At 36.9% G+C, this 23,641-nt stretch overlaps 1 protein-coding gene across 1 annotated transcript in view; it reads left to right on the forward strand.

Annotated features, from left to right (window-relative positions):
* Positions 1-23,641, forward strand: part of UBE2K (ubiquitin conjugating enzyme E2 K) — a 74,948-nt gene that overhangs the window by 24,639 nt on the left and 26,668 nt on the right. Inside the window, exons 2-3 of the mRNA XM_059382755.1 lie at positions 17,113-17,206; positions 22,074-22,132. Of these exons, the coding sequence (XP_059238738.1) occupies positions 17,113-17,206; positions 22,074-22,132 (153 nt within the window). The remainder of the gene's footprint in view (positions 1-17,112; positions 17,207-22,073; positions 22,133-23,641) is intronic.

The raw sequence follows: 23,641 nt of genomic DNA on the forward strand, positions 1-23,641 counted from the left end.
CAGGACTACAGTATTAATACATGTAACATATAACATATGTGTTGGTTGTTTATATTATCAGTAAGGCTTCTGGTCAGTAGTGGGCTATTAGTACTTAAGGTTTTGGGGAATCAAAAGTTACATGCAGGTTTCCAACTATACAGGGCATCAACACCCCTCACCCCCTTGTTCAAGGGTAACTGTATAGTTCTTTTAATTCATTGTTGGAGTAAATTTGCTTTTTTTTTTTTGGATTTTTGCATATGTGTTTGTGAGGGATACTGGTCTGTACCTGTCATTTGTCTGGTTTTGGTGTTAGGGTAATACTGGCCTCATAGAATGAGTTAGGAAATACTTTTTGCTTTGCTTCTATCTTACAAAAGAGATGATAAGTGGTAGAGAATTGGTGTACTTTCTTCCTTAAATGTTTGGTAGAATTAATCATTGACATTATCTGGGGCTGGTGCTTTTTGTTTTATAAAGTTATTATTGATTCAATTTCCTTAATACAGTCTTACTCAGATAGTCTGTCTGTTGAATTTTGGCAGATTGTGTCTCACAGCAGAGAGAGAACACAAGCAGGGAGAGTGGGAGAGGGAGAAGCAAGCTCTCTGCTGAGCAGAGTGTCCAGTGTGGGGCTCAATCCCAGGACCCTGGAATCATGACCAGAACCAAAGGCACATGATTAATGACTGAGCCACCCAGGTGCCCCAGGTGGTGTCTTTCAAGGAATCAATTCACTTCATCTGATTCATCAAATATTTGAGCATAGAGTTGTTTGCAATATTACTTGCTGTTTTAATGTCTGTGGAATTAGTGGAGATGGGTCTCTCATTTTGATATTTAGTAATTTGTGTCTTCTCTCTTTTTTCTTAAACTGTCGAGAGTTTATCAATTTACTTGATTGTTTCAGAGAACCAATTTTTGGTTCAGTTGCTTTTTCTGTTTATTTCTTGTTTTCAATTTCATTGATTTCAATTTCATTGCTTCAGCTTCTAAATTACTTTACTTTTCTTTGTATATAATTTGTTTTCTTTCTGATTTCATAGGTGGGATCCTAGATTAATTTTGACTTTTTTCTAATGTATGCATTCAACATGAATCGCCCTCAAAGCACCATTTTTATTACCTTCTGCAGATTTTGATGTCTTTTTGTTTTCATTTAGTTCAGAACATTTTAAGAGTTCTATTAAGGGGTCTTCTTTGACCTGTGTGTTATTAGGAAGTGTGTTGTTTAATCTCCCAAGTGTTTTGAGGTTTTCCAGCTATCTTCCTGTCATTGATTTCTAGTTTATTTTTATTTATTTTTAAAATATTTTATTTCTGAGTAACCTCTACACTCATTATGGGGCTTGAACTCACAAACCTGAAATCAAGAATTGCATGCTCTGGGGGCACCTGGGTGACTTAGTGGGTAAAAGCCTCTGCCTTCGGCTCAGGTCATGATCCTTGATGGAGCCCCACATCGGGCTCTCTGCTCAGCTGGGAGCCTGCTTCTTCCTCTCTCTCTGCCTGCTTCTCTGCCTATTTGTGATCTCTGTCTGTCAAATAAATAAATAAAATCTTAAAAAAAAAAAAAAAAAAGAATTGCATGCTCTGCTGACTGAGCCAGCCACTTGCCCCTGATTGCCAGTGTGATTCTATTGTGGTCTGACAGTATACTTTGTATGATTCCTGTTCTTTTGAATTTATATTATTCCTGATCTTCTGAATTTGTGTTTTTTGAGCTTGAGAAGAGTATATATTCTCCTGCTGTTGGATGAAACAGTTTATGGATGTACATTAGATTCAGTTTGGTGTTTGCTAATTAGCCCATCTATGTTTGTCTGCTGGATCTGTTAAATAGTGGTAGAAGGACGTTGCAGTCTGAGGATAGTAGTGGATTCATCTCTTTCTCATAGTTTATTGTACTGCCTCATGTATTGTGAAGCTCCTTGTGTTTTTTGTTTGTTTTTAAGATTTGTTTGTTTATTTTAGAGGGAGAGGGATTTTTTTTTTTTTTTTTTTTTAGATTTTCTTTATTTGAGAGAGCACTAGAGCCACAGGGAGGGACAGAGGGAGAGGGAGAAGCAGACTCCCTGCTGAGTGGGGAATGCAGTCTGGGGCTCCCATCCCAGGACCCTGAGCATGACTGGAGCCAAAGGCAGCTGCTTAACGGAATGGGTCACTAAGACCCTGAGAGAGAATCTTTTTTTTTTTTTTTTTTAAGATTTTATTTATTTATTAGGGAGACGCATCGAGAGAGGGAACACAAACAGGGGATGTGGGAGAGGTAGAAGCAGGCTTCGTACTGATCAGGGAGCCCGATGCAGGGCTTGATCCCAGGACCCTGGAATTATAAACTGAGCCGAAGGCAGACTGAGTCATGCAGGCGCCCCCAGACAGAGAATCTTAAGCAGACTCCCCATTGAGTACAGAGCCTTGGTGTGGGGTCGCCCTCACAACCCTGAGATCATGATCTAAGCTGAAATCAAGAGCTGGATCCTTAGCTGACAGACCACCCAGACACCCCTGAAACTGTTTTTATGTTTATATATACTTTAAGAATTTTTTAAAAAGATTTATTTATTTGAGAACAAGAGAGAATTGGGGGAGGGGCAAAGGGAGAGAGAATCCTCAAAACATGCGGCTCTATCCTAGGACCTTGAGATCATGACCTGAGCTGAAATCAAGAGTCAAATGATTAACTTACTGAGCCACCCAGGCACCCCCCTTTTGGCTGTTCTTGAATAATGCTGCCATGAAATGGGTGCAGATTATTTGAGACCCTGATTTTTGAGCATGTACCAGAAGTGGAATTGCTTGATCACATAGTAATTCCATTTTCAATTTTTTGATGAACAACATACTGTTTTCCATTGTGGCTGCACTGTTTTACGTTCCCACCAGTAGTGCACATGGTCCCAGTTTTTCCACATCCATGTCAACACTTACTGCTTTCAATTTTTTTTTATAGTAGCCATCCCGGTAGATCCTTGTATCTCACTGTGGTTTTGATTTGCATTTCCCTAATTATAGTTATGTAATAATGTTGAGAATCTTTTTATGTGCTTGTTGGCCACTTGCATATCTTGTAGAGAAATGTCTATTTAAGTACTTGACCCGACCCCCCCCCCCCCCCGTGTATGTGTGTGTGTGTGTGTGTGTGTGTGTGTGTGTGTGTAAAGTGATAGAAGTTTATTAAATGAAGATAAAAAGTTCTCAAGAGTGAGAGGGGTCTCGGCAGGGTTGCCCAAGTACTTTACCCATTTTTTTTTTTTTTAAAGATTTTATTTATTTATTTGACAGACAGAGATCACAGGTAGGCAGAGAGGCAGGCAGATAGAGGGGAGGCAGGCTCCCTGCTGAGCAGAGAGCCCTATGCGGGGCTCAATCCCAGGACCCTGGGATCATGACCTGAGCTGAAGGCAGAGGCCTAACCCACTGTGCCACCCAAGTGCCCCACTTTACCCATTTTTAATTTTTTTTTTTATGATTTTAAGAGTTCTTTTACATATCCTGGATATTAATCACTTGTCATTTACATGACTTTTAAATAATTTCTTCCATTCCATAGGTTGCCTTTTTACTCTGTTGATTGTGTTCTTTGATGCACAGGAACTTTTTCTGGATGTGATTCCAGTTTATTTCTATTTTTGTTGGTGTCAAATCCAAGAAATCATTGCCAAATCCAGTTGTCATGAAGCTTTTATGTTTTCTTAGTTTTATAGTTTTTCCATTCTCTTTACCGTCAGTGTGTCTTTGTCTTTACATTTAAAGTGAGTTTCATTTAGATAGCATATAGTTGACCTTTTTCTTTATCCACTCCAGTAGTATCTGTCTTTTGTTATATTTAGACTATTGATATTTAAAATTATTGTTGATATATTTGGATTAATGTCTGATTTTTTTAACTGTTTTTTTTCCCTTTTTTTAAGATTTTATTTATTCCGAGAGAGAAAGACCGATCACAAGTAGGGGGAGAGGCAGAAGCAGACTCCCGCTCAGTTGGGAGCCCAGCATGGGGCTCGATCCTAGGACCTGGAGATCATAACCCAAACCAAAGGCAGATGCTTAACCATTAGAGCCACCGAGGTGCCCCCTCCTTTTTTTACTGTATTTTATTTGTTGCCCTTGTTCCTTCTCTTTTTTGTCTTACACTCTTTTTCTGCCTTAACTTGTTTTATTGAGCATTTTATGATTCCATTTTTTTTCTTCTCTTAGCATATTATTTGTGCTTTTTCTTTCTTTCTTATTTTTAGTAGTTGCCTTTGAAATTGCTGCATATACTTAACAGGTACTCTTTGTAATAACACTGTACTACTTCACAGGTAGTGAGAGTACTTTGTAACAAAATTCACAATTCCCAAAAAACCAAAAATTCATGTTTCCTCTCTCCTGTCTACTATAACTCATTCATTTCTTACCCATGAGGTATAGTCACCAGATACTTTGTTGTTATTGTTTTGAACATATTCTTATCTGTTAGATAATTAAGAATACGAAAAGTCAGGGGTGCCTGGGGGACTCAGTCCATTAAGGATCGCACTGTTGATTTTGGCTCAGGTCATGATCTCAGCATTGTGAGATAGAGTCCTGCCTGCATCAGGCTCCATGCTGGGCGTGGAGCCTGTTTGGAACTCTCTCTCCCTCTGCCCTTTGCCACCTACTTTCTCCCCCTCACCCTCCTCCCTTCCTCCCCCAACTCCTCTGCCCAGAAAAGAGTAAGATCAAAGATTCTATTTAACCTTTATTTTTTCTCTAATGCCCTTTGTTTCTTTTTTCTTTATGTAAATTCTGTGTTTCTGATCTATAGCATTTTCTTACTTCCTGAAGAATTTCTTCTAACATTTCTTGCAAGACAGGTCAGTTAATAATAGATGTCCTATTCTTTTTTTTTTTTTTTTTTATTTATTTATTTGACAGAGAGAGATCACAAGTAGGCAGAGAGGCAGGCAGAGAGAGAGGAGGAAGCAGGCTCCCTGCCGAGCAGAGAGCCCGATGCGGGACTCGATCTCAGGACCCTGAGATCATGACCTGAGCTGAAGGCAGCGGCCTAACCCACTGAGCCACCCAGGCGCCCGATGTCCTATTCTTATTTGAGAAGTCTTTATTTATCTTTCATATCTGAAGGATACTTTTGCTAGATATAGAATGTTAGGTTGGTAGGGCTTTTTGCTTTCAACACTGCTGTTTTTTTTATTATTATTTTTTAAGTTATCTCCACATCCAACATGGGGCCTGAACCCATGACCCTGAAATCAAGAGTCACATACTCCACCGACTGAGCCACCCATGCGTTCCTGCTTTCAACACTGAATACTACAGTCCATTTTCTTGCTTTCATGATTTCTTTTTTTTTTTTAAAGATTTTATTTATTTATTTATTTATTTATTTATTTATTTATTTATTTATTTATTTGACAGAGAGAGAGAGAGAGACAGCGAGAGAGGGAACACAAGCAGAAGGAGTGGGAGAGGGAGAAGCAGACTTCGCACCCAGCAGGGATCCTGATGCAGGGCACCATCCCAGGACCCTGAGATCATGACCTGAGCCGAAGGCAGAGCCTTTAACCCACTGAGCCACCCAGGCACCCCCCAATGTAATTTTTTTCTTTGCTCCTTGTTCGGCAAGGTTTATTTTTTTCTTCTGATTTTCTTTTCAAGTTTTTCTCTTTGTGTTTGGTTTTCTTCAGTTTGCATATGATATGCCTAGCTTTGGATTTCTTAGGATTGATTCTCTTTTACATTCTCTGAATGTCTTGGATCTGTGATTCAGTGTCTGTCATTAATTTAGGGATATTCTTGGTCATTATTGCTTCAAATATTTCTTCTTTTCCTCTCTTCTCATTCTGATATTCCCATTACTTGCATGTTACACCTTTTGGAGATACTAGTCTTTTTCATTTGTCTTTCCTTTGCATTTCAGATTTTGGGGTTTCTATTCATTTTTTTCTAGCCCACAGATTCATTTTTTGTGTTTACTTACTAATGGGCCCTTCAGAGGCATTATTCATTTCTGTTAGTTTGTTTTTGTTTTTGTTTTTAATTATTTCTAGCATGTTCTTTTAATTCTTTCTTAGAGTTTCCATCTCTTTGTTAACATTACCTACTTGATTTGGGCCTTGTTAACTTTTTCCATAATGGCACTTAGCATATTAATCATAGTTTAAAATTTTTAGTCTAATTCTGGCATTTCTGCCATCTGAGTCTTTTTCTGTGGTTTTGTTTTTTGGTATGCCTTATAATTTTTTCTTGAAAGCCAAAGTCATGAACGATGTACTGGGTAAAAGGAACCAAGGTAGATAGGCCTTCAGTGTGAGACTTTATGTCTGTCTGTCCAGGGATACTGTTTGCTATAGCTGTAGATACCAAAGTCTAAAATCTCGTCTGTTTTTCTTATTTTTGTCTTCCGTGTTGCCTCTGGGGCTCCCTAGAGCAGGTCTGAGACATGCAGTTCTTGGAGTTGTAATCCCCTGCTTTACACAGGAGCCCTATTGATGTGGTGTTTGGGGGAGAGGAAGCAGTCTATAGTCCTGTAATTGGGTCTTACTCTTTTTTTTTTTTTTTAAACCTTATTTATTAGAGAGAGTGTGTATGTACAAGCAGAGGGGAATGGCAGGCAGATGGAGAAGGAGGCTCCCTGATGCAGGACTCAGTCCGGGGACCCTGGGACCATGACCTGAGCCACCCAGGTGTCCCTGGGTCTCAGTCTTTTAGGGAGCCTAACCTTTGCTAAGCTGTGGCCTTTAGAAATACTTCTCAGTCCCCCTGCTTCAATGATACTGGAAGATTGGAGGGCTTTGGTATAGGGTATTTCCATTCACTCAGGTAGGTTAGATCTGTTTTAAGACTCTAGTTGGTTAGGTTCTGGTGAAAGTTTCTCTTGAGGACAGGCCTTGTTAAGAAAAACAGAATAGGTCTGTTTCAAAATGGCTTCTTTCCCCTTCTCTCTGCCAGGAGCATGAGCCCATTTTCCTCTGATCGTCTCTGAAAATGTGGTAGGGAACTTGGAGGTAAAAACTCAACAAAAGTGGCAAGGCCCTTTGAGAGTTGTTCACTCTCAAATTTATTCCGACTGTGCCTCCAGCACTCTGTCAATTACAGTTTAGTTTTTCCTCCTGGGGTAATGGCTCATGCTTGTGAGCTTTTGCCCTGATAATTTTGAATCTTACTTTCTCCCAGTCACGTCACCACGTCACAGGGTAGCATTTGCCCTGTGCTTCAGTTCTCTGATGGATTTAAGAGGAGTTGTTGATTTTCAGTTTTGTTTGACTTTTTTCCTCTGTGGATGGGAATGGTGATTTCTGAGTTTTTACATGTAGGGTTGGAAACCAGAAGTATATTCATTTATTTTTGTTTGTAGTATTCTGTTAAATTTCACTGTAATTCTTGTAGACATCTCTGAATTAATTGGTTACTTAGATTAATGTTTTTCTCATTATATTTAATGCATCAGTGATTTCCATTAGGGTTATACATTTTTTCCTACCTGTAATGAAATTATTTCCGTAGGCAGTTTCTAGGAGTGGTAATATTGGGTTGAAGAGTGTGACAAGCACATGTGGGTGGCTCAGTCGTTAAGCAGCTGCTTTTGGCTCAGGTCATGACCCCAGGGTCCTGGGATCGAGTCCCACATTGGGCCGGCTCCCTGCTTGGTGGGAAGCCTGCTTCTGCCTCTCCCACTCCCCCTGCTTGTGTTCCCTCTCTCACTGTGTGTCTCTCTCTGTCAAATAAATAAAATCTTAAAAAAAAAAAAAGTGTGATTTTATGGTGTTACTACTTTTTTGCTGTATTGCCTTTAAAAGGGCTTCTGAACTTTATTGATATCCCTTCAACTTCAGCAGTTTTGGTTATTAAGAATTTTGCCAGTTTAGAAAATGTAAAGTGTAATAGATTACTTTACGCGTGGATGTCCAGTTGGTCTAGTACCGTTTATTTATTTTTTATTTTTTTAAAAGATTTATTTATTTATTTGATAGACAGAGATCACAAGTAGGCAGAGAGGTAGGCAGAGAGAGAGGAGGAAGCAGTCTCCCCGCTGAGCAGAGAGCCGGATGCGGGGATGCGGGGCTCGATCCCAGGACCCTGAGATCATGACCCTAGCCGAAGGCAGAGGCTTTAACCCACTGAGCCACCCAGGCGCCCCTCTAGTACCATTTTTGTTGAAAATAATTGTTTTTGGGGGCACCTGGGTAGCTCAGTCGTTATGCATTGCCCTCTGCTCAGGTCATGATCACAGGGTCCTGGGATTGAGCCCTGCCTCAGGCTTCCTGCCCAGTGGGAAGCCTGCTTTTCCCTCTTCCACTCCACCTGCTTGTCTTCCCTCTCTCACTGTCTTCTCTCTCTGTGTCAAATAAATAAATAAAATCTTTTAAAAAAAAACAAAACAAAACAATTTTTTCCCTCCCATCAGATTATTCCTTTATCAAAGATGAGTTGACTATATAAGTATCGGCCTATTTCTGAGCTCCCTGTTCTGTTGGTCTGTGTGTCTGTTACAATACCGTGCTATTGATTTTATGATAGCTTTATGATAGCCCCATCAGAAATGGAATAAATGAAAAAGGGATGACTTTTTTTTTTTAAAGATTTTATTTATTTACTTGATAGGTAAAGATCACAAGTAGGCAGAGAGGCAGACAGAGAGAGAGAGGTGGAAGCAGGCTCCCTGCTGAGCAGAGATGCCCGATGTGGGGCTCGATCCCAGGACCCTAAGATCATGACCTGAGCCGAAGGCAGAGGCTTTAACCCGCTGAGCCACCCTGGTGCCCCAAGGGATGACTTTTAATAATTTTCAGATAGCACTGTGGTCTCCTATCTGTCCCAGATCCATCTGTGTGTGTGTGTGTGTGTGTGTGTTTAAAGCTTTTATTTATTTACTTGAGAGAGAAAGAGAACATAAGAGCAGGGGGAGGGGCAAAAGGAGAGGGACAAGCATACTCCCCACTGAGCAGAGGGGCCTGGTGTGAGGCTGTGTCCCAGTACCCCAGGATTGAGACCTGAAGCAAAAGACAGATGCTTAACTGACTGAGGCACCTAGGCTCCCCCATAGTTCTTGGTTTTATTTACCCTAAGGGAACCAGTTTCTTACTTATGGTCCTGGAAGTGTGTGTTTGTACACATTCAGGGCTTTAAATGTGAAGAAAATAACTATTTTGCTTACTTTTTCTTTCTGCAGTCTTACAAGTGATATGTGAAGTCTGACATTTTTTTGAGTAAGTGTAAAATAAAAAGTTCTAGGGGTGTCTGGGTGGCTCAGTTGGTTAAGCATACACCTCAGGTCATGATTTCAAGGTTGTGAGATTGAGCCCCACATTGGCTTGTGCTAGGTGTGGAGCATGCTTAAGATACTTTCTCTCCCTCTGCCCCCTTTAAAAAATCTAAATGACAAAATATTGTGTCAAAGTATAAGTAAAGGTTGTTTTTTTTTTTTTTCTCACTGACATACAACAGGGCATTCTGTTATTGATGGTATCTTAAGATAAGTCAGTGAAATTAAGTATGTATGTCTTGGCTCACAAGTCATTTTTGAAGCTTAGCTTCACTAATTATTAGCTGTATGACCTCTGTATCTCAGTTTCTGTGTTGGTTAATACATAAGATCGTTAAAAGGGTCAAATGAGTTACATATAAATCAGAATACTACTTATAAGGTGTTACATAAGTATTAGCTATTATTTTCACTCTCTGCCAGCAACATTAGCTACTCTCTCCTTAAAACATTTTTTTCCGGGCACCTGGGTGACTCAGTTGGTTAAATGACTGCCTTTAGCTCAGGTCATCATCCTGGAGTCCCGAGATTGAGTCCCACATCGGGCTTCCTGCTCAATTTGGGGGAGAGGGGTTGGCTTCTCCCTTTGATCCTCCCCCTTCTCATACACTCTCCCTCTCATTCTCTTTCTCAAGTAAATAAAATCTCTTAAAAATAATTTTAAAAATTAAAAATTCAAAAAAATATATTTTTCTTCCTTTGGTGCCAGTGATAACAGACTATCTTGGTTTTTCCTGGTCTTGCCTCATCATCATATCATCAGCCCAGATCACTTCTGAATTTTAGATTTTATTTATTTATTTGACAGAGAGAGAGATCACAAGTAGGCAGAGAGGCAGGCAGAGAGAGAGGAGGAAGCAGACTCCCCACCAAGGAGAGAGCCTGATGCGGGGCTTGATCCCAGGACCCTGTGATCATGACCTGAGCCGAAGGCAGAGTCTTTAACCCTCTGAGCCACCCAGGCGCCCCCACTTCTGAATTTTAGATCATGAACCATATTCTTGGCCCTTTGGATTTTCATATATAGCTCTTTTCAACATGGCCAAATCTGAGTTTTTATTTTCCTCTTCCCCCAAACTTTGACCTCTTACTTTCTTGTTTCCTTATCTTAGTTTTTTATTGCATTATCATCCAGTCAGTAGAAAAGCAAACTATAAGAGTAATCCTGGTTCCCTCTTTAAGAGAGCATATGCTTGTAGTTTATAATAACTTATTCCTAGAAATTTTTCCTCCTCTCTCTCTTTTTAAGATTTTTAATTATTTTAGGGGTGCCTGGGTGGTTCAGTGGGTTAAAGCCTCTGCCTTCGGCTCAGGTCATGGTCTCAGGGTCCTGGGATCGAGCCCTGCATTGGGCTCTCTGCTTGGCAGGGAGCCTGCTTCCCCCTCTCTCCGCCTGCCTCTCTGCCTAATCGTGATCTCTGACTGCCTAATAATTAAATAAAATCTTTAAAAAAATAAGATTTTAAATTATTTTAGAGGTAGATAGCACAGGCGTGGGAGGGAGTGTCAGCAGGGGGAGGAGCAGAGGAAGAGGGATAAGCTACTCCCAAGCTGAGCAGGGTACCTGATCTCATGACCCTGAGATCATGACCTGAGCTGAAATCAGGAGTGGGATGCTCAACTGACTGAGCAACCCCGATCTCTTATCTCTCTTGATTGATTTACTTCTTTTCATCAAAGTGAACTTCCTTCCTTCCTGTAGTCCTCCCTTCCTGCTCCCTCCCTCCTTGCTTGCTTGCTTGCTTGCTTCCTTCCTTCCTTCCCTCCTTTTTTTCCAAAATGGACTTTCTAATTACTCTCACTGGTTCCTAACCTTTCTCTCTGTGTCTGCTTTAATCTACCTCCAGGCATTTTTCCCTCACTACAGTGGGTTTGTTCTTGAAAAGACTCAAATCTGATTGTTAAATCACAGCCTTAAATGTTTCTCATTGTTCTTAGTGACCCTGTAATCTGGCTTCTGCCTACTTTCCCCAATTCATTTCTGGTCCTTTATTTTGTGTGTATTCCAGGCATATTGGTGGCTTTTCAATTCTCAAACATGCCACGTCCATTATTGCTTCTGTTTTGCACAGGTTGGACTTTTCTGCCCTGAAATGCCATCACTGGCATTATTCATAAATCTTTTAAAATCTTTTTTTTTTTTTAATTTATTTATTTATTTATTTATTTGACAGAGAGAGATTACAAGTAGGCAGAGAGGCAGGCAGAGATAGAGAGGAGGAAGCAGGCTCCCTGCTGAGCAGAGAGCCCGATGCGGGACTCGATCCCAGGACCCTGAGATCATGACCTGAGCCGAAGGCAGCGGCTTAACCCACTGAGCCACCCAGGCGCCCTCATAAATCTTTTAAAGGTAGTTTCCTTAGAGAAGCTTCTTCTTATCCTCCAGATTCCCTTTGTTAAATATTACTCTCATGATATTATGTACTTCATTTAAAAATTGTATAATTTATTGTTTAATACCTTAGAATGAAACCTCTGTAGATGTGGATAGGGTGGGTTAGAGAACATTTCTGGTTGATCATTTTACCACTATTTGCCTTGTGAATAGTGAGTACTCAGTAAATATTATGGGATTAATATGTTCAGAACTTTAATTATTCTGCATTACATATTGTGTGAAGTATGGTAACAGAAATCCAGAAAGTAAAATTTTAATGACAGACTGTTGCTGTAATTGGAAAGACTTATTTCCTGGTTCTGTGTTATAGGTGCACTTGTCCAATATTGTAGCCACTAGCCACATGTGACTTTTTTTCAAGTTTTAAAAACTGTTTTTAGACTTTTTAAAATGTACAAATCAGAGGTTATTAGTATATTCACAAAGTTGTGCAACTGTTACCACTAATTCCAAAACGTTTCATATCCTTAAAAATAATCCTTGCACCCATTAGCAGATCCTTCCCATCTCTTCCTTCCCTCTCCTCTCTTAGCAACCAATAATTTACTTTCTATATTTGTAGATTTGACTATCACATTTGGCTTTTGAACACTTGAAGTGTGGGCAGTCCAAATTCAAATGTGCATTTGATTTGTAAATTAAACACTGGGTTCCGAAGACACTGGTTTAAAAAAAAAAAAAGAAAGAAAATATCTCAGAATTTTAAATTTTGATTACATGTTAAAATGATAATTTTATATATAGGAGATAAATTATTATTAAAGTTAATTTCTGTACTTCCTTCACTCTTTCTGATGTGATTACTAGAAAATTTTATTTATTTATTTTAAAAGATTTTATTTATTTGACAGAGACACACGCAGCGAGAGAGGGAACACAAGCCGGGGAGTGGAAGAGGGAGAAGCAGGCTCCCTGTCAAGCTGGGGGCCTGATGTGGGGCTTGCTGTGGGGCTCGATCCCAGAACCCTGGGATCACAACCCAAGCCAAAGGCAGACGCCCAGCCATCTGAGCCACCCAAGGTGTCCCTAGAAAATTTTGAAGAATATTTGCGGCTTACTTTTTTTTTTTTTTAAGATTTTAATGTTTATTTTTGTGAGACAGAAAAGGACAACATGAGCGGGGGTAGGGGGAGAGGCAGAGGAAGAAGCAGACTCCGTTGAGCAGAGAGCTTGATGCAAGACTTGATCCCCATATCCTGGGATCACGACCCCAGCGAAGGTAGATGCTTAACTGACTGAGCCATCTAGGTGCCCTGTGGCTTATATTATTATACATCTGTTGGACAGTACTGATCTAAAACTTGTATTTAGTAAGGTTCATAAATGTTCCCTTGGCTTTAGTTCCCTTCTGGTCTCTAAGTTTCCATGTCAACCTGCTTTGGGTATGTGACATGCCCCAAGCTTCAGAATAGTTTTTACTTATTAACTACTTGGAAAGTGGAAATCTTTCTTATTTGGGGGGCCTTAGAATAGTAGGGGAAAATAAGTCATTCATACTAACTTAGGGGAAAATAATGGCAACTCTTAAACCTTTTAAGCCTCTTTTCCAACAAATTAGGAAGAATGAAATTCACATTTATTTGCATGATACTGATAAACAGTGCTCCTAAATTTTGGTAGATGTGATTTGACTAGGAAACAAACTGATAGTTTCTTTATAGCATATGAGAATGATCTATAACTTCAGGGGTAATTTAGATTTAAAATTTGAAATTCAGATTGAAATTCTGTTTTAGAATAAATCTTCCCGAATAAATATAAGTGAGAGTAATGCGACAAGTGGTCCTTTAAAAAAAAAAATACAGTATTTGCTTTAGGTGGAAATTTTCTGCTTCTACATCATTGTCAGAAGTCAACATATTACAGTGTTAAGTGACTACTGTACATTCAGCATTTACTTTTTGGCAGACATTGTTTTATATATTGTATTAATTAAATTCCCCCAAGAACTGTACATAGTAAGTACTCTTATAATTCCCAGTTGACAGAGGTTGAAACTTTGGTTGAATGGTTAATTAACTTGCTTGAGGTCACATGTAAGTTTCAACAGGTTAAATAACAATGTACTTAGAGCTTTTCTGATAAAATCTTTCAGTTTTTAGTTTTTCTTACTAGAATGTAAGCTCCAAGTGGGCGGGGACTTAGTTTTGTTCACTAACACTTGAGATTTTTTTCTGGCATATAATAGACTCCAGGAATTATTTAGATGAATTTTGTGATGATATCAATTCACTTAGAGACTTGGCCTTGGAAAGCCAGTAGAATTGCTTTAAATTCTGCCCTGTTGCTTTATTAGCAGTAATGCCAGTTTATGACATCCAGATAAGATTTTTTTTTTTTCTTAAGATTTTATTTATTTATCAGAGGGGGGGAGAGTGAGCACAGGCAGACAGAATGGCAGGCAGAGGCAGAGGGAGAAGCAGGCTCCCCGCCAAGCAAGGAGCCTGATGCGGGGCTCGATCCCAGGACGCTGGGATCATGACCTGAGCCGAAGGCAGCTGCCCAACCAACTGAGCTACCCAGGCGTCCCTGACATCCAGATAAGATTTAACATTATGTGCTATTATGCATACTTTATATTTTAATAGTTGATTTTAGAAATGTTTGCTAGAAACTGTAGCTTCTATTCATGTCTTTTCCTTTTATGTGTTAGAATCCCATTGGAGCCACAAAGGAACATTAAAAAAAACAGAACTACCAAAGGTCCAACTGTGTGTTTAGTTGAGTTGGGAGAAGAAAATAAAATCAGTTTTGCAGATGTTGCCACAAAAAATGTAGTACAGTGGTAGCACAGTTCTTAAGGGCTTCATCCAAAAGCCTTAGTGTTCTTGGTCATTAAAATGAATAACAAACATATTGTTTTGTTACTTGCTTTTAGAAATAACATTTCCATTCTTAGACTGGAAACAGAGCTGTGAAGTAAATTTTATAAAGTAGGGCTTTGAAATCAAATGTTTTTATAATTAATATTATTGGGGAAAGGTAGCTATGCTTCTTTCTTAACGATTCTCATTAAATTTGAGATCTGTGTTCTCATTTTAGAGTAATAAAATTGAGAGATGTTAAGTGACTTAACTAAATTAATGCCAGTTGAGTGGCAGAACTTGGATTCAATTCACATTCATCAGACTTCAGAGAGCACACTTTTTTAAAATACTGTCATCTTTTGCCATTTTCTGTATCTTCCTTACAGTTCTTTGATTTTAAGTTAGTTTGTTGGGGGCACTGGGATCAAAAATCTGGATTGTGGAGTAACTGGACGTTAAACTGTGGAGTAATAAAGGATAATTATTGCATGATGGAAAAAATTAAGCTGTGAAAAATCTGTCTTTAACTATCCATATTCTTTTTATCTTTGCTTATCTAGAGATAAAGATCCTACTCTGTCTAGACCATGTAGCATGCTTCTTTATAATGGATTCATCATGGTGATTGTATTTTTTTAAGCTAATTTAGTACATTTTTCATACATTAATAGCGTGCTTTCTGTAGAGAAAAAAGTGTTTTCTTCTAATTATAATTCGGGGATAATGAGGACAGAAACAAGGACAAAGGAATACTAATACAATTAGTAATTGTTTATTTAGCATTTTACTAACTTGAGATTTGGGGGCAATCTGGAAGGCAGCCTCTCTGATTTCTTTTACCTCTTCTTTTCCTCCCCAAAACTTTAATCATGTCCTTTAGTATCCTGACATTTTAGGGTTATTTACTTGTTTTTGGAAAGGGAATATTGTGGGAAGCTTTAAAGAACTTTGAAAACATTGATGATTTGCAAGATCGGATTACTCTTGTTTTACTTAGAACTCTCGGGGGAATTGAAGTTCTGCTTGCAGCTTCTAAATTTGTCAGTGGAAGTATGGTTTCTCTGATTTTCATTTTAACATTATTAATTCCTGTGCATACTGGACAAATTATTTTATCATTGGTAAGAATGTATATTTCGTCCTCCACTGCAAATACCAAGGATGATAATGATTTTTTAGGGCACAGGAAGAAGTTTCTCATGTGTATATTTGTAATGAATTTTAATTTGGGGGTAAAATTAACTTCAGAAAAAAATGAAATACATTAATTCCAAAGGTAAAAATAGAAAAAGGTTTTATAAAAATAAACCTATTAATTAGAATGTTTTTCTAATGTATAAAGTTTCTTAATCTTGTTATTATTAAAAGATAAGATTAATTAGAAGTCATATGAAATCTGTAAAATTTGGGTTTTAAAGTTGTGTATTTTTTCAGTATTTATTATTCTGTATTAATATAAACTGCTTAGTATAGAAAAAGTAAAATTGGTATCTACTTGTTGGAGGTTGGGGGAGAAAGCCATGGACCTTAAAACAGTAATTCTTACATTGTTCATCCACTAAACAAGCTTAAGAAGGTAGGGTTGAGAGCAAAAAATTTACTCTTGAAATCCTGCAAGGATTTTTTTAAGAGTGGATATGTTGTGTTACTTAGGTAAAAATATGAAATCCTAACCAAGAAAATGAATACATAACTTGTATATTAAGAATGTATGTTTTTAACAATTGAAAAAAAGAGAAAGTTTACCATATTAGGAATTTAGACTTAGGACCAGTAAGGTATTAGTGTAGATTACAAAGTATAAATTGGAGAGCTTGTTTGCAGACAGGTACTTTTAAACAGTAATGTGAATCCCCTTGGAGGGTTTTCTCCATCATTTAAGGTCACCTTTAACAGATTGAGAAATTGAAATGATAGTATAGATATGACTTTGAGAAATGTAATGGGCAAAATAAACAGATGTAGATAAAGTTAAAATAAGTCTGTTTTGAAAAGTAGGTAGTTGCCACTGAATTAAACTAAGCAGTATAGCTTAGTTTAAACTAAGCAACTTAAAACAAATTCTACAAGGCATTAGATGATTTTAGTGAGGCATTTTAGGCTTCAGGAATTTTCATGGAAAGGGAAATTAGTTAGATGCTTCGAGTTTTCACCAGTTGGGTGGATGGAATAGTATTTTAGTTAACCTAAACATCTAGAACTGTTGTGGTTAGTTTAACTGAGAGTTTATACCCTACATGGCTTTTAATGACCCTGAGTTTTCTGTTTATATGGATAGAACCCATGTAACCTGGGGTGCAGTATAGCAGCGTTCATCTACAGATGAATAATAGACTTTTCACGTTGGACCTAACATACATGAAGTTGGCAAATGTAAAATAGGTGTCTGCTCTTTTTCTCTAAACGTTCCAATAAAGTTAACAAGCCATTGTACTATTTTGTTCAGAGTGGTGTTATTTCATTAAAAACAATGAAGTGAAAATTTGTTAGTTTTTTGGTTTTAAATATTCTTAAAACTGGCTAATCAAATCCTAGAAAAGCATAGGTTATTATTTTTTACTAGAGCAGATAATCAAGTTAAAGAGGGGGTTTCAAAAATTTTTTATAGATAATACTTTAAAATAGGCTTTTTTCTTGCTGATATAACTAACATTTATTTTCTGTTTATTTTTAAGACGAGCAAAAATCAAATTAAAGTAGATCTTGTAGATGAGAATTTTACAGAATTAAGAGGAGAAATAGCAGGACCTCCAGACACACCATATGAAGGCAAGTACTTTTTTCTGTATCAAAATATTGTGCGTATTAGAACTTACCTGAAACATTAAATCAGAATAATCTTAAGTATCTATAAATTACATGGAAGGTAACTTCATTTGGCTTAGGATATTACAACATTTAAATAATAAATTTAGATATTGCTGTAGACTGATTTTTCTTACTGAATTTTAGCTAATTTTTTTCTTTCCCCAACATAGATTTAGTAGAAGCAAGATACAATTTATATAGGTTAGAATTTCACAGTAGAAAACATCGAGCGTATTAAGCCTCTAATATATGGACTATAGATGCTCAGTTACCCTTCATATGGTATCTATAACAAATCTTGCCTTAAATTTCTGACTGATAAAATACTTATTTTTTTTAATAAAGCTCCTCTCCCCTGTTTGTCATTAAGTATTTTATTCATTCATATGTCTTCACACAGGCTGTGTTCCAAATATTTAATTTTCTTTATTCAGGAAAGCTTTGAATGATCGTTTCAAGACAGAAAAAAGAAAGGAGGCAACTTTGCTGAACTTTGTGTTCACAAACTAAGTCTGTAGCTCCTTTAGACTATGGAATTGGGTGGTAAGATAAGGAAAGAAGCTTTTTCATAGCTTTTTATTTCCTCATTAGGCAAATCTTCAGTAATGAATATTACTATAAATTTGGGTTATGTAGCATATCCAAGGTTCTTGCCTTCAGATATATGCTTAGTAGAAATCATAACAGAATTTGTAGTTATAGTAACATTTACTGAGTTCTTACTTTCAGAGCTTTACATGTATTTTCTCATTTAATCCTTAAAACAAATCTTATGAGGTAAGTAGTTATCACTGTTCATAGAATGAAGAAACTTAAGCTCAGAGAAATTAAGTGCCTTGTTTAAGGTCAGACATCTAAGTGGCACAGCTGGGATTTGAGTCCTAATAGCCTTTGACTTCAAAGCCAGTGTTTCTAATTACTTTCTGCTTTTGAATAAATGAGAATTGACTAAATATTGAAGGTGGTGGTTATGTCTACTTTGAACAAGGTCTTATAATTCCTCAATGAACAGTTAACCCAAAGTCATCAGAAAAACCCAGTATTCTAAAATATTTTAGTTTTCATTAAATTTTTAAAGACCCTAGAATGTCTTTAGTATATCCTACTAATTCTTAAATGGTAAAATTTTATTTCCTGTTTTATAGTTCATATAAGCCATTTCTTTCTTTTTTTTTTTTTTAAGAGGGTTTGTTAGTTTGTTTAAAATTTTACTTATTTATTTGACAGACAGAGATCACAAGTAGGCAGAGAGGCAGGCAGAGAGAGTGGAAGGGAAGCAGGCTCCCCGCTGAACAGAGAGCCCGATGCGGGGCTCAATCCCAGGACCCTGGAACCGTGACCTGAGCCGAAGGCAGAGGCTTTAACCCACTGAGCCACCCAGGCACCCCCATATGAGCCATTTCTTAACATTATTTAGTTTTGTATTATTTACTAAGTGCCTCTTATATGCCAGGCCTCATCTGGATGCTTTATGGATACCGTGCATTTAGTCCTTTTGACAATCATTAGATGGAAAAAAGGTCATTAGTTATAGAAATCACGTTCTTGTTTTAATAGTAGATAGTGTATGGAATGATACACTCACTTCTTAAAGGTAGGCATTATAATATTTTTGAATCTTTTTTAGGTTGTTCAGATGTATTTTTAAAAGATAATATGGCAATAGCATTACCATTCTAGAACTGTTCCAGCAAACAGATATTTATTTCCTGAACTTAATAGGCAGAATGTTCATTACATTCTTAGAAACCCTTAATAAAAGTAGATGAATTTTTTAAAAATTGGATAATACTCATTTGTAGATAATTAAGTTATAAATATACCATATTCTTTATTAATTGGAAGCAAGTTTGATCATATTTAAGTGTTTCTGCTGCTGCCACTAAATGAGATACTAATGTTTGATAATACTAGTTTTTGTTTTGATAAGACTAGTTTTAATATGCTTTTTGGATGTAAATTGTGTCCTTTTTGTCATAAACTATTAAGGAGAAATTGTTCATTTTATTTAGGAAAAGCACTATTCAAGGGCATAAACTAAGATATTTTTTGGAAACATGAAGAAGATTTTGAAGATGTATTTTGATAATATTTATTGCAGGGCTCTTGGTCGTTTTTGAGAGTTTTTGTTTTTTTTTTAATCTTTATCACTAAGGCAAATGTTTCCATGTGGAATGTCGAACTGTTTATAATGATTAACTAATGAGGAAATTATTTTATGTTGTGTTAAAAGCAATCAGATTGAAAAGTAGAATACCCATGGGAAAATTAGCCATATTGCACGTGTTACTTAACTCTTGTTTTTTTCTTTTGCTGTAATAGTGGCAAAGGAACAGTATAGTTTTTGAACCTTTCTTCCTAAGAGTTGTTTTGAATTTATGAAATAATTGTTGGTATTTTAAAAAATCTCATCCCTTCTCCATTTTCTTTTTAAATGAAGTTAACTCTAAAAATTACAGTTTTAATAATAAAAGCTATTTAAGAAGAAATGATTTATAGTGAAAACTTAAAATATGAATTATGTAGTTATAAAGCTTGCTTAGTTGTGTTGCTCTGATGTAAGTGTGTATATATACACATACACACACCCATATATATAACAAATAATGCTGTGGTTAATGTTATGGCGGTTATATATTGAAAGTTGTCAGATAAAAATGCAAGACAGAGGATATTAATAGCATGTGGAGTAAAAATAGGATTGAGAGGGGGACTCTAGGGGCCAGCATTATTTATGTAGTAATTCTGGGCTCTCGCTGTTCCTAAGAAATTGTTTTGGATATTCAAGAAGGAACAACTTTATATGAAAGATTATAGAAACCGTCATCTAGAATTTAACAGAAAGTTAGGAAGGAAAAAGAACCTACATTTTACTCAGGCCACATTTATTATACCTATATTTGAAGCTGGCATTTATAACTCTAAACAAAAATAATTCTATCTATAAACACAGAATTTTCTCGGGTACTCTTCTCTTACCTATCTTACTTGGTTTTTTGTTTGTTTGTTTTGACTACTTTCCTTTATATTGATTTCACTCTTGCCATATGCTCTGTGATTCAGGCATCTAGTTCAACTCATGCAGAAGTCACTATGGGATACCATTAAAAAGAATTAGCTAGAAAAGAAGAATTGGAACTAGAAAGGGGTTGAAGAAAGTGTTACCAAGTGAATTGCCCCTTTGTTTTTCTCCCAGATCCACATTCATCTATTCCTAACAATAGAGGGAGGTGGATTTGAGAGAATGTGGGTGATACTGAAAATTGAATTATGAAATTTTTTTTTAAAGATTTTATTTATTTATTTATTTGACAGAGATCGCAAGCAGGCAGAGAGGCAGGCAGAGAGAGCGGAGGAAGCAGGCTCCCCGATGAGCAGAGAGCCTGATGTGGGGCCCGATCCCAGGACCCTGGGATCATGACCCGAGCCGAAGGCAGAGGCTTTAACCCACTGAGCCACCCAGGCGCCCCTGAATTATGAAATTTTTAAAAAATATTTTTAGTTATTTATTTGATTGACAGAGATCACAAGTAGGCAGAGATGCAGGCAGAGGCGGCGGGGGAGGGAAGCAGGCTCCTCACCAGGCACAGAGCCCATCGGGGCTCGATACCAAGACCCTGAGATCATGACCTGAGCCGAAGGCAGAGGCTTGACCTACTGAGCCACCCAGGCGCCCCTGAATTATGAAATTTTGAAGTTAATAATGCTAGTGCATAGTTTTTATTTTATGTTACTTTTATTATGGAAAGTTTTAAGTATCTAGAGAAGACAAATGGTATAATGAATCTTTTGTGTACTTATCATCTGGCTTTAATAACTATCAATTTAGGGCCAGTCTTTTATCTAACTCATCCCTTTATTATTTTGGAGCAGATGCTAGGCAAAATATTTCAGTGTTACAGTTTTATTTGTTATATTCTGGAATAGTGTGTATTCTATTTTAGTAGGTCATAAAATGTTAGAATTGGAAGGTTCCTTGAAGTTAGAATTCAAATCCACCCCCTCATCCAGTGGAAGGCTTCCCCCCCTTCAGTTTCCCCTCCTTCAGTTTCCCCCCTCCTTCAGTTACCTTTTCTTGAATTATCCCATTATGGGAAGCTAGATAAAGTTTTTTTAAATATGTATTTGGCTGCTAGTTGCTCAAGATGACTTCAAAACAGAATGTTGTGTTTTGTTTACATATTACTGGTCAGAACAATCTCTTTGTAAAGTGTTTTCTTTTGTATACCTATTGAGGAGAGGAGAATAGTCTTTTGTCTTTATGCCTACCTGGTATTGTTGAATTTTATTTTTTAAATTTTAGCAAGTGTTGGCCTTTCATTGAGGGCACAAGTTAAAAGTTTGGGGCATTTTAACATTTGAGAGAACCAGCTAGATTTTTTTCAGTTTATGACATAACCATATGTCCTTTTTCTCTGTACCATCTGCCCTTATACCTCCTTACCTTCTTTTTGTCCTCCCCCCCCATATTTTTTGTTATTTAACAGCTCTTCTCTGTTGCCTAGAGGAAACAAAAGGAGACGGGATGTATATTACCTAACTGTCCCAGTGAAGCATTGGATTGTCTTTGGATTTAATGTATTTGTCTGTCTCAAGCTCTTTTATTTGCTGAAAACTAATATGGTTGTATAATGGCTATTTTATATGTTTTAAATAAACTTTCAGTTAACTAGTGTTTTTATCATTTCCTTTTTGGGTTTCAGCTTAGGAATGAATTTGTTAAGATTGAATATAAAATAGTACGTGTTTTGAGAAATATGTCACTATATTTTGTTTCAAATATTTGAGGTGAGCAGCATTCTTAACTTTCTGTTTTCCCATTTTTTAGGAGGAAGATATCAGCTAGAGATAAAAATTCCAGAAACATATCCATTTAATCCCCCTAAGGTATTGTAAGTCTATTTTTTGTGCATGAACTTCTAAAATTTTTCTCAATTAATTTATATTTTATTGCATTGTTATTAAGATTACAGCTTTTTGAGTTATTGTCTGTATAAAATTTAGTAGGGACAAGCATTCAGGTAATACCAAATAAACTTTGTTACTGACTTTAGAATGAAAAGCAAGCTTACTCAGAGGTAGCTAGTAAGGCTATAGACAGGAATAGGATTTTCATCTGCCAATGGCTTAAATTCTAGGTCTGAAAAAATTTATAGTGCTCCCAAGTTTTGAGAACCCTTATACAGATTTGTACTTGCCTCAAAGAAGTATGGGGTTTTTTTTCTTTTCTTTCTTTCTCTCTCTCTCTCTCTCTCTCTTTTTTTTTTTTTTTTTTTAGGGAAGAGTATATTCTGAATTCAGTCAGTAGTTATTTGAGTACTGTGTGCCAGTGTACTGGAGCTTTCACGGAGCTTTCATTTTCCTTGCTTTCGCGGAGCTCACATGTTAGCAGATGTAAATCTTATGAACAAATAATTGGAACTGATGAATATTAAAAGAGGAAATGGAATACCTTAGGTCATGTATAACAAAGGGAACTAACCTAAACTTAATTTTTCACTGAATAGCTTCCTTTATCTTTTACTTTTGCTGTTAACACTTTAGTTTAGGCCTTCAGCTTTATTACTTTCCTGGTTTGCTTATTATTTAATCTGTCTTTGCCACGCATATTCATTCTTTGCTGTTCTGTTCTGTTCTGTAAATCTTCCTAAAGTGAAGTTTTGATGTTTCTTTTCTTTCTTTGTTAATAAAGTCTAAACTCCTTGGCTGGGCATTTGCAACCTCCTACAGCCTAACCCCAATTATCTTTTCAATCCTAATTTTCTACTACCTTTGCCCACAACATGGGTCTGATTTTCCAACCTAGATTATTTGCTGTTTGTAGATGGTGCTTATTATTTCATACTTTTCTGTCATTTTCACTTGAATCATTCTCTGTATCATTTAAAATTTTAGGGTTTTTTTTTAAGGTCTAGGTAAAGTGTATCACCATTTACCTTAAACTGTATCCATCAAATTGTTCCTCTCCTCTTTTTTTTTTCATAATTAAAAAAAATTTTTTTATAAACATATAATGTATTATTAGCTCCCGAGGTACATGTCTGTGAATCACCAGGTTTACACACTTCATAGCACTCACCATAACACATAACCTCCCCAGTGTCCATAACCCCAACACTCTCTCCCTACACCCCTCCGCCTGGCCTCCCTCAGTTTGTTTTATGACGTTTCTCTACTCTTTTAATAACATTTTATATTACTTATACACAGCTGATCCTGTGAATAGTGTGGGGGTGAGGTACACTGACTCTCCATGCAGTCGAAAATCCCTATATAACTCTTGACTCCCCCAAAACTTAAACTTCTAATAGCCTGTTGTCAACCAGAATCCTTACCAATAACAAAGTCGGTTAACACATTATTTTTATATATGTATTATATACTGTATCCTTATAA

This window comes from Mustela nigripes, chromosome 1 (assembly GCF_022355385.1).
Source record: "Mustela nigripes isolate SB6536 chromosome 1, MUSNIG.SB6536, whole genome shotgun sequence".
Taxonomy (NCBI): Eukaryota; Metazoa; Chordata; class Mammalia; order Carnivora; family Mustelidae; genus Mustela; species Mustela nigripes.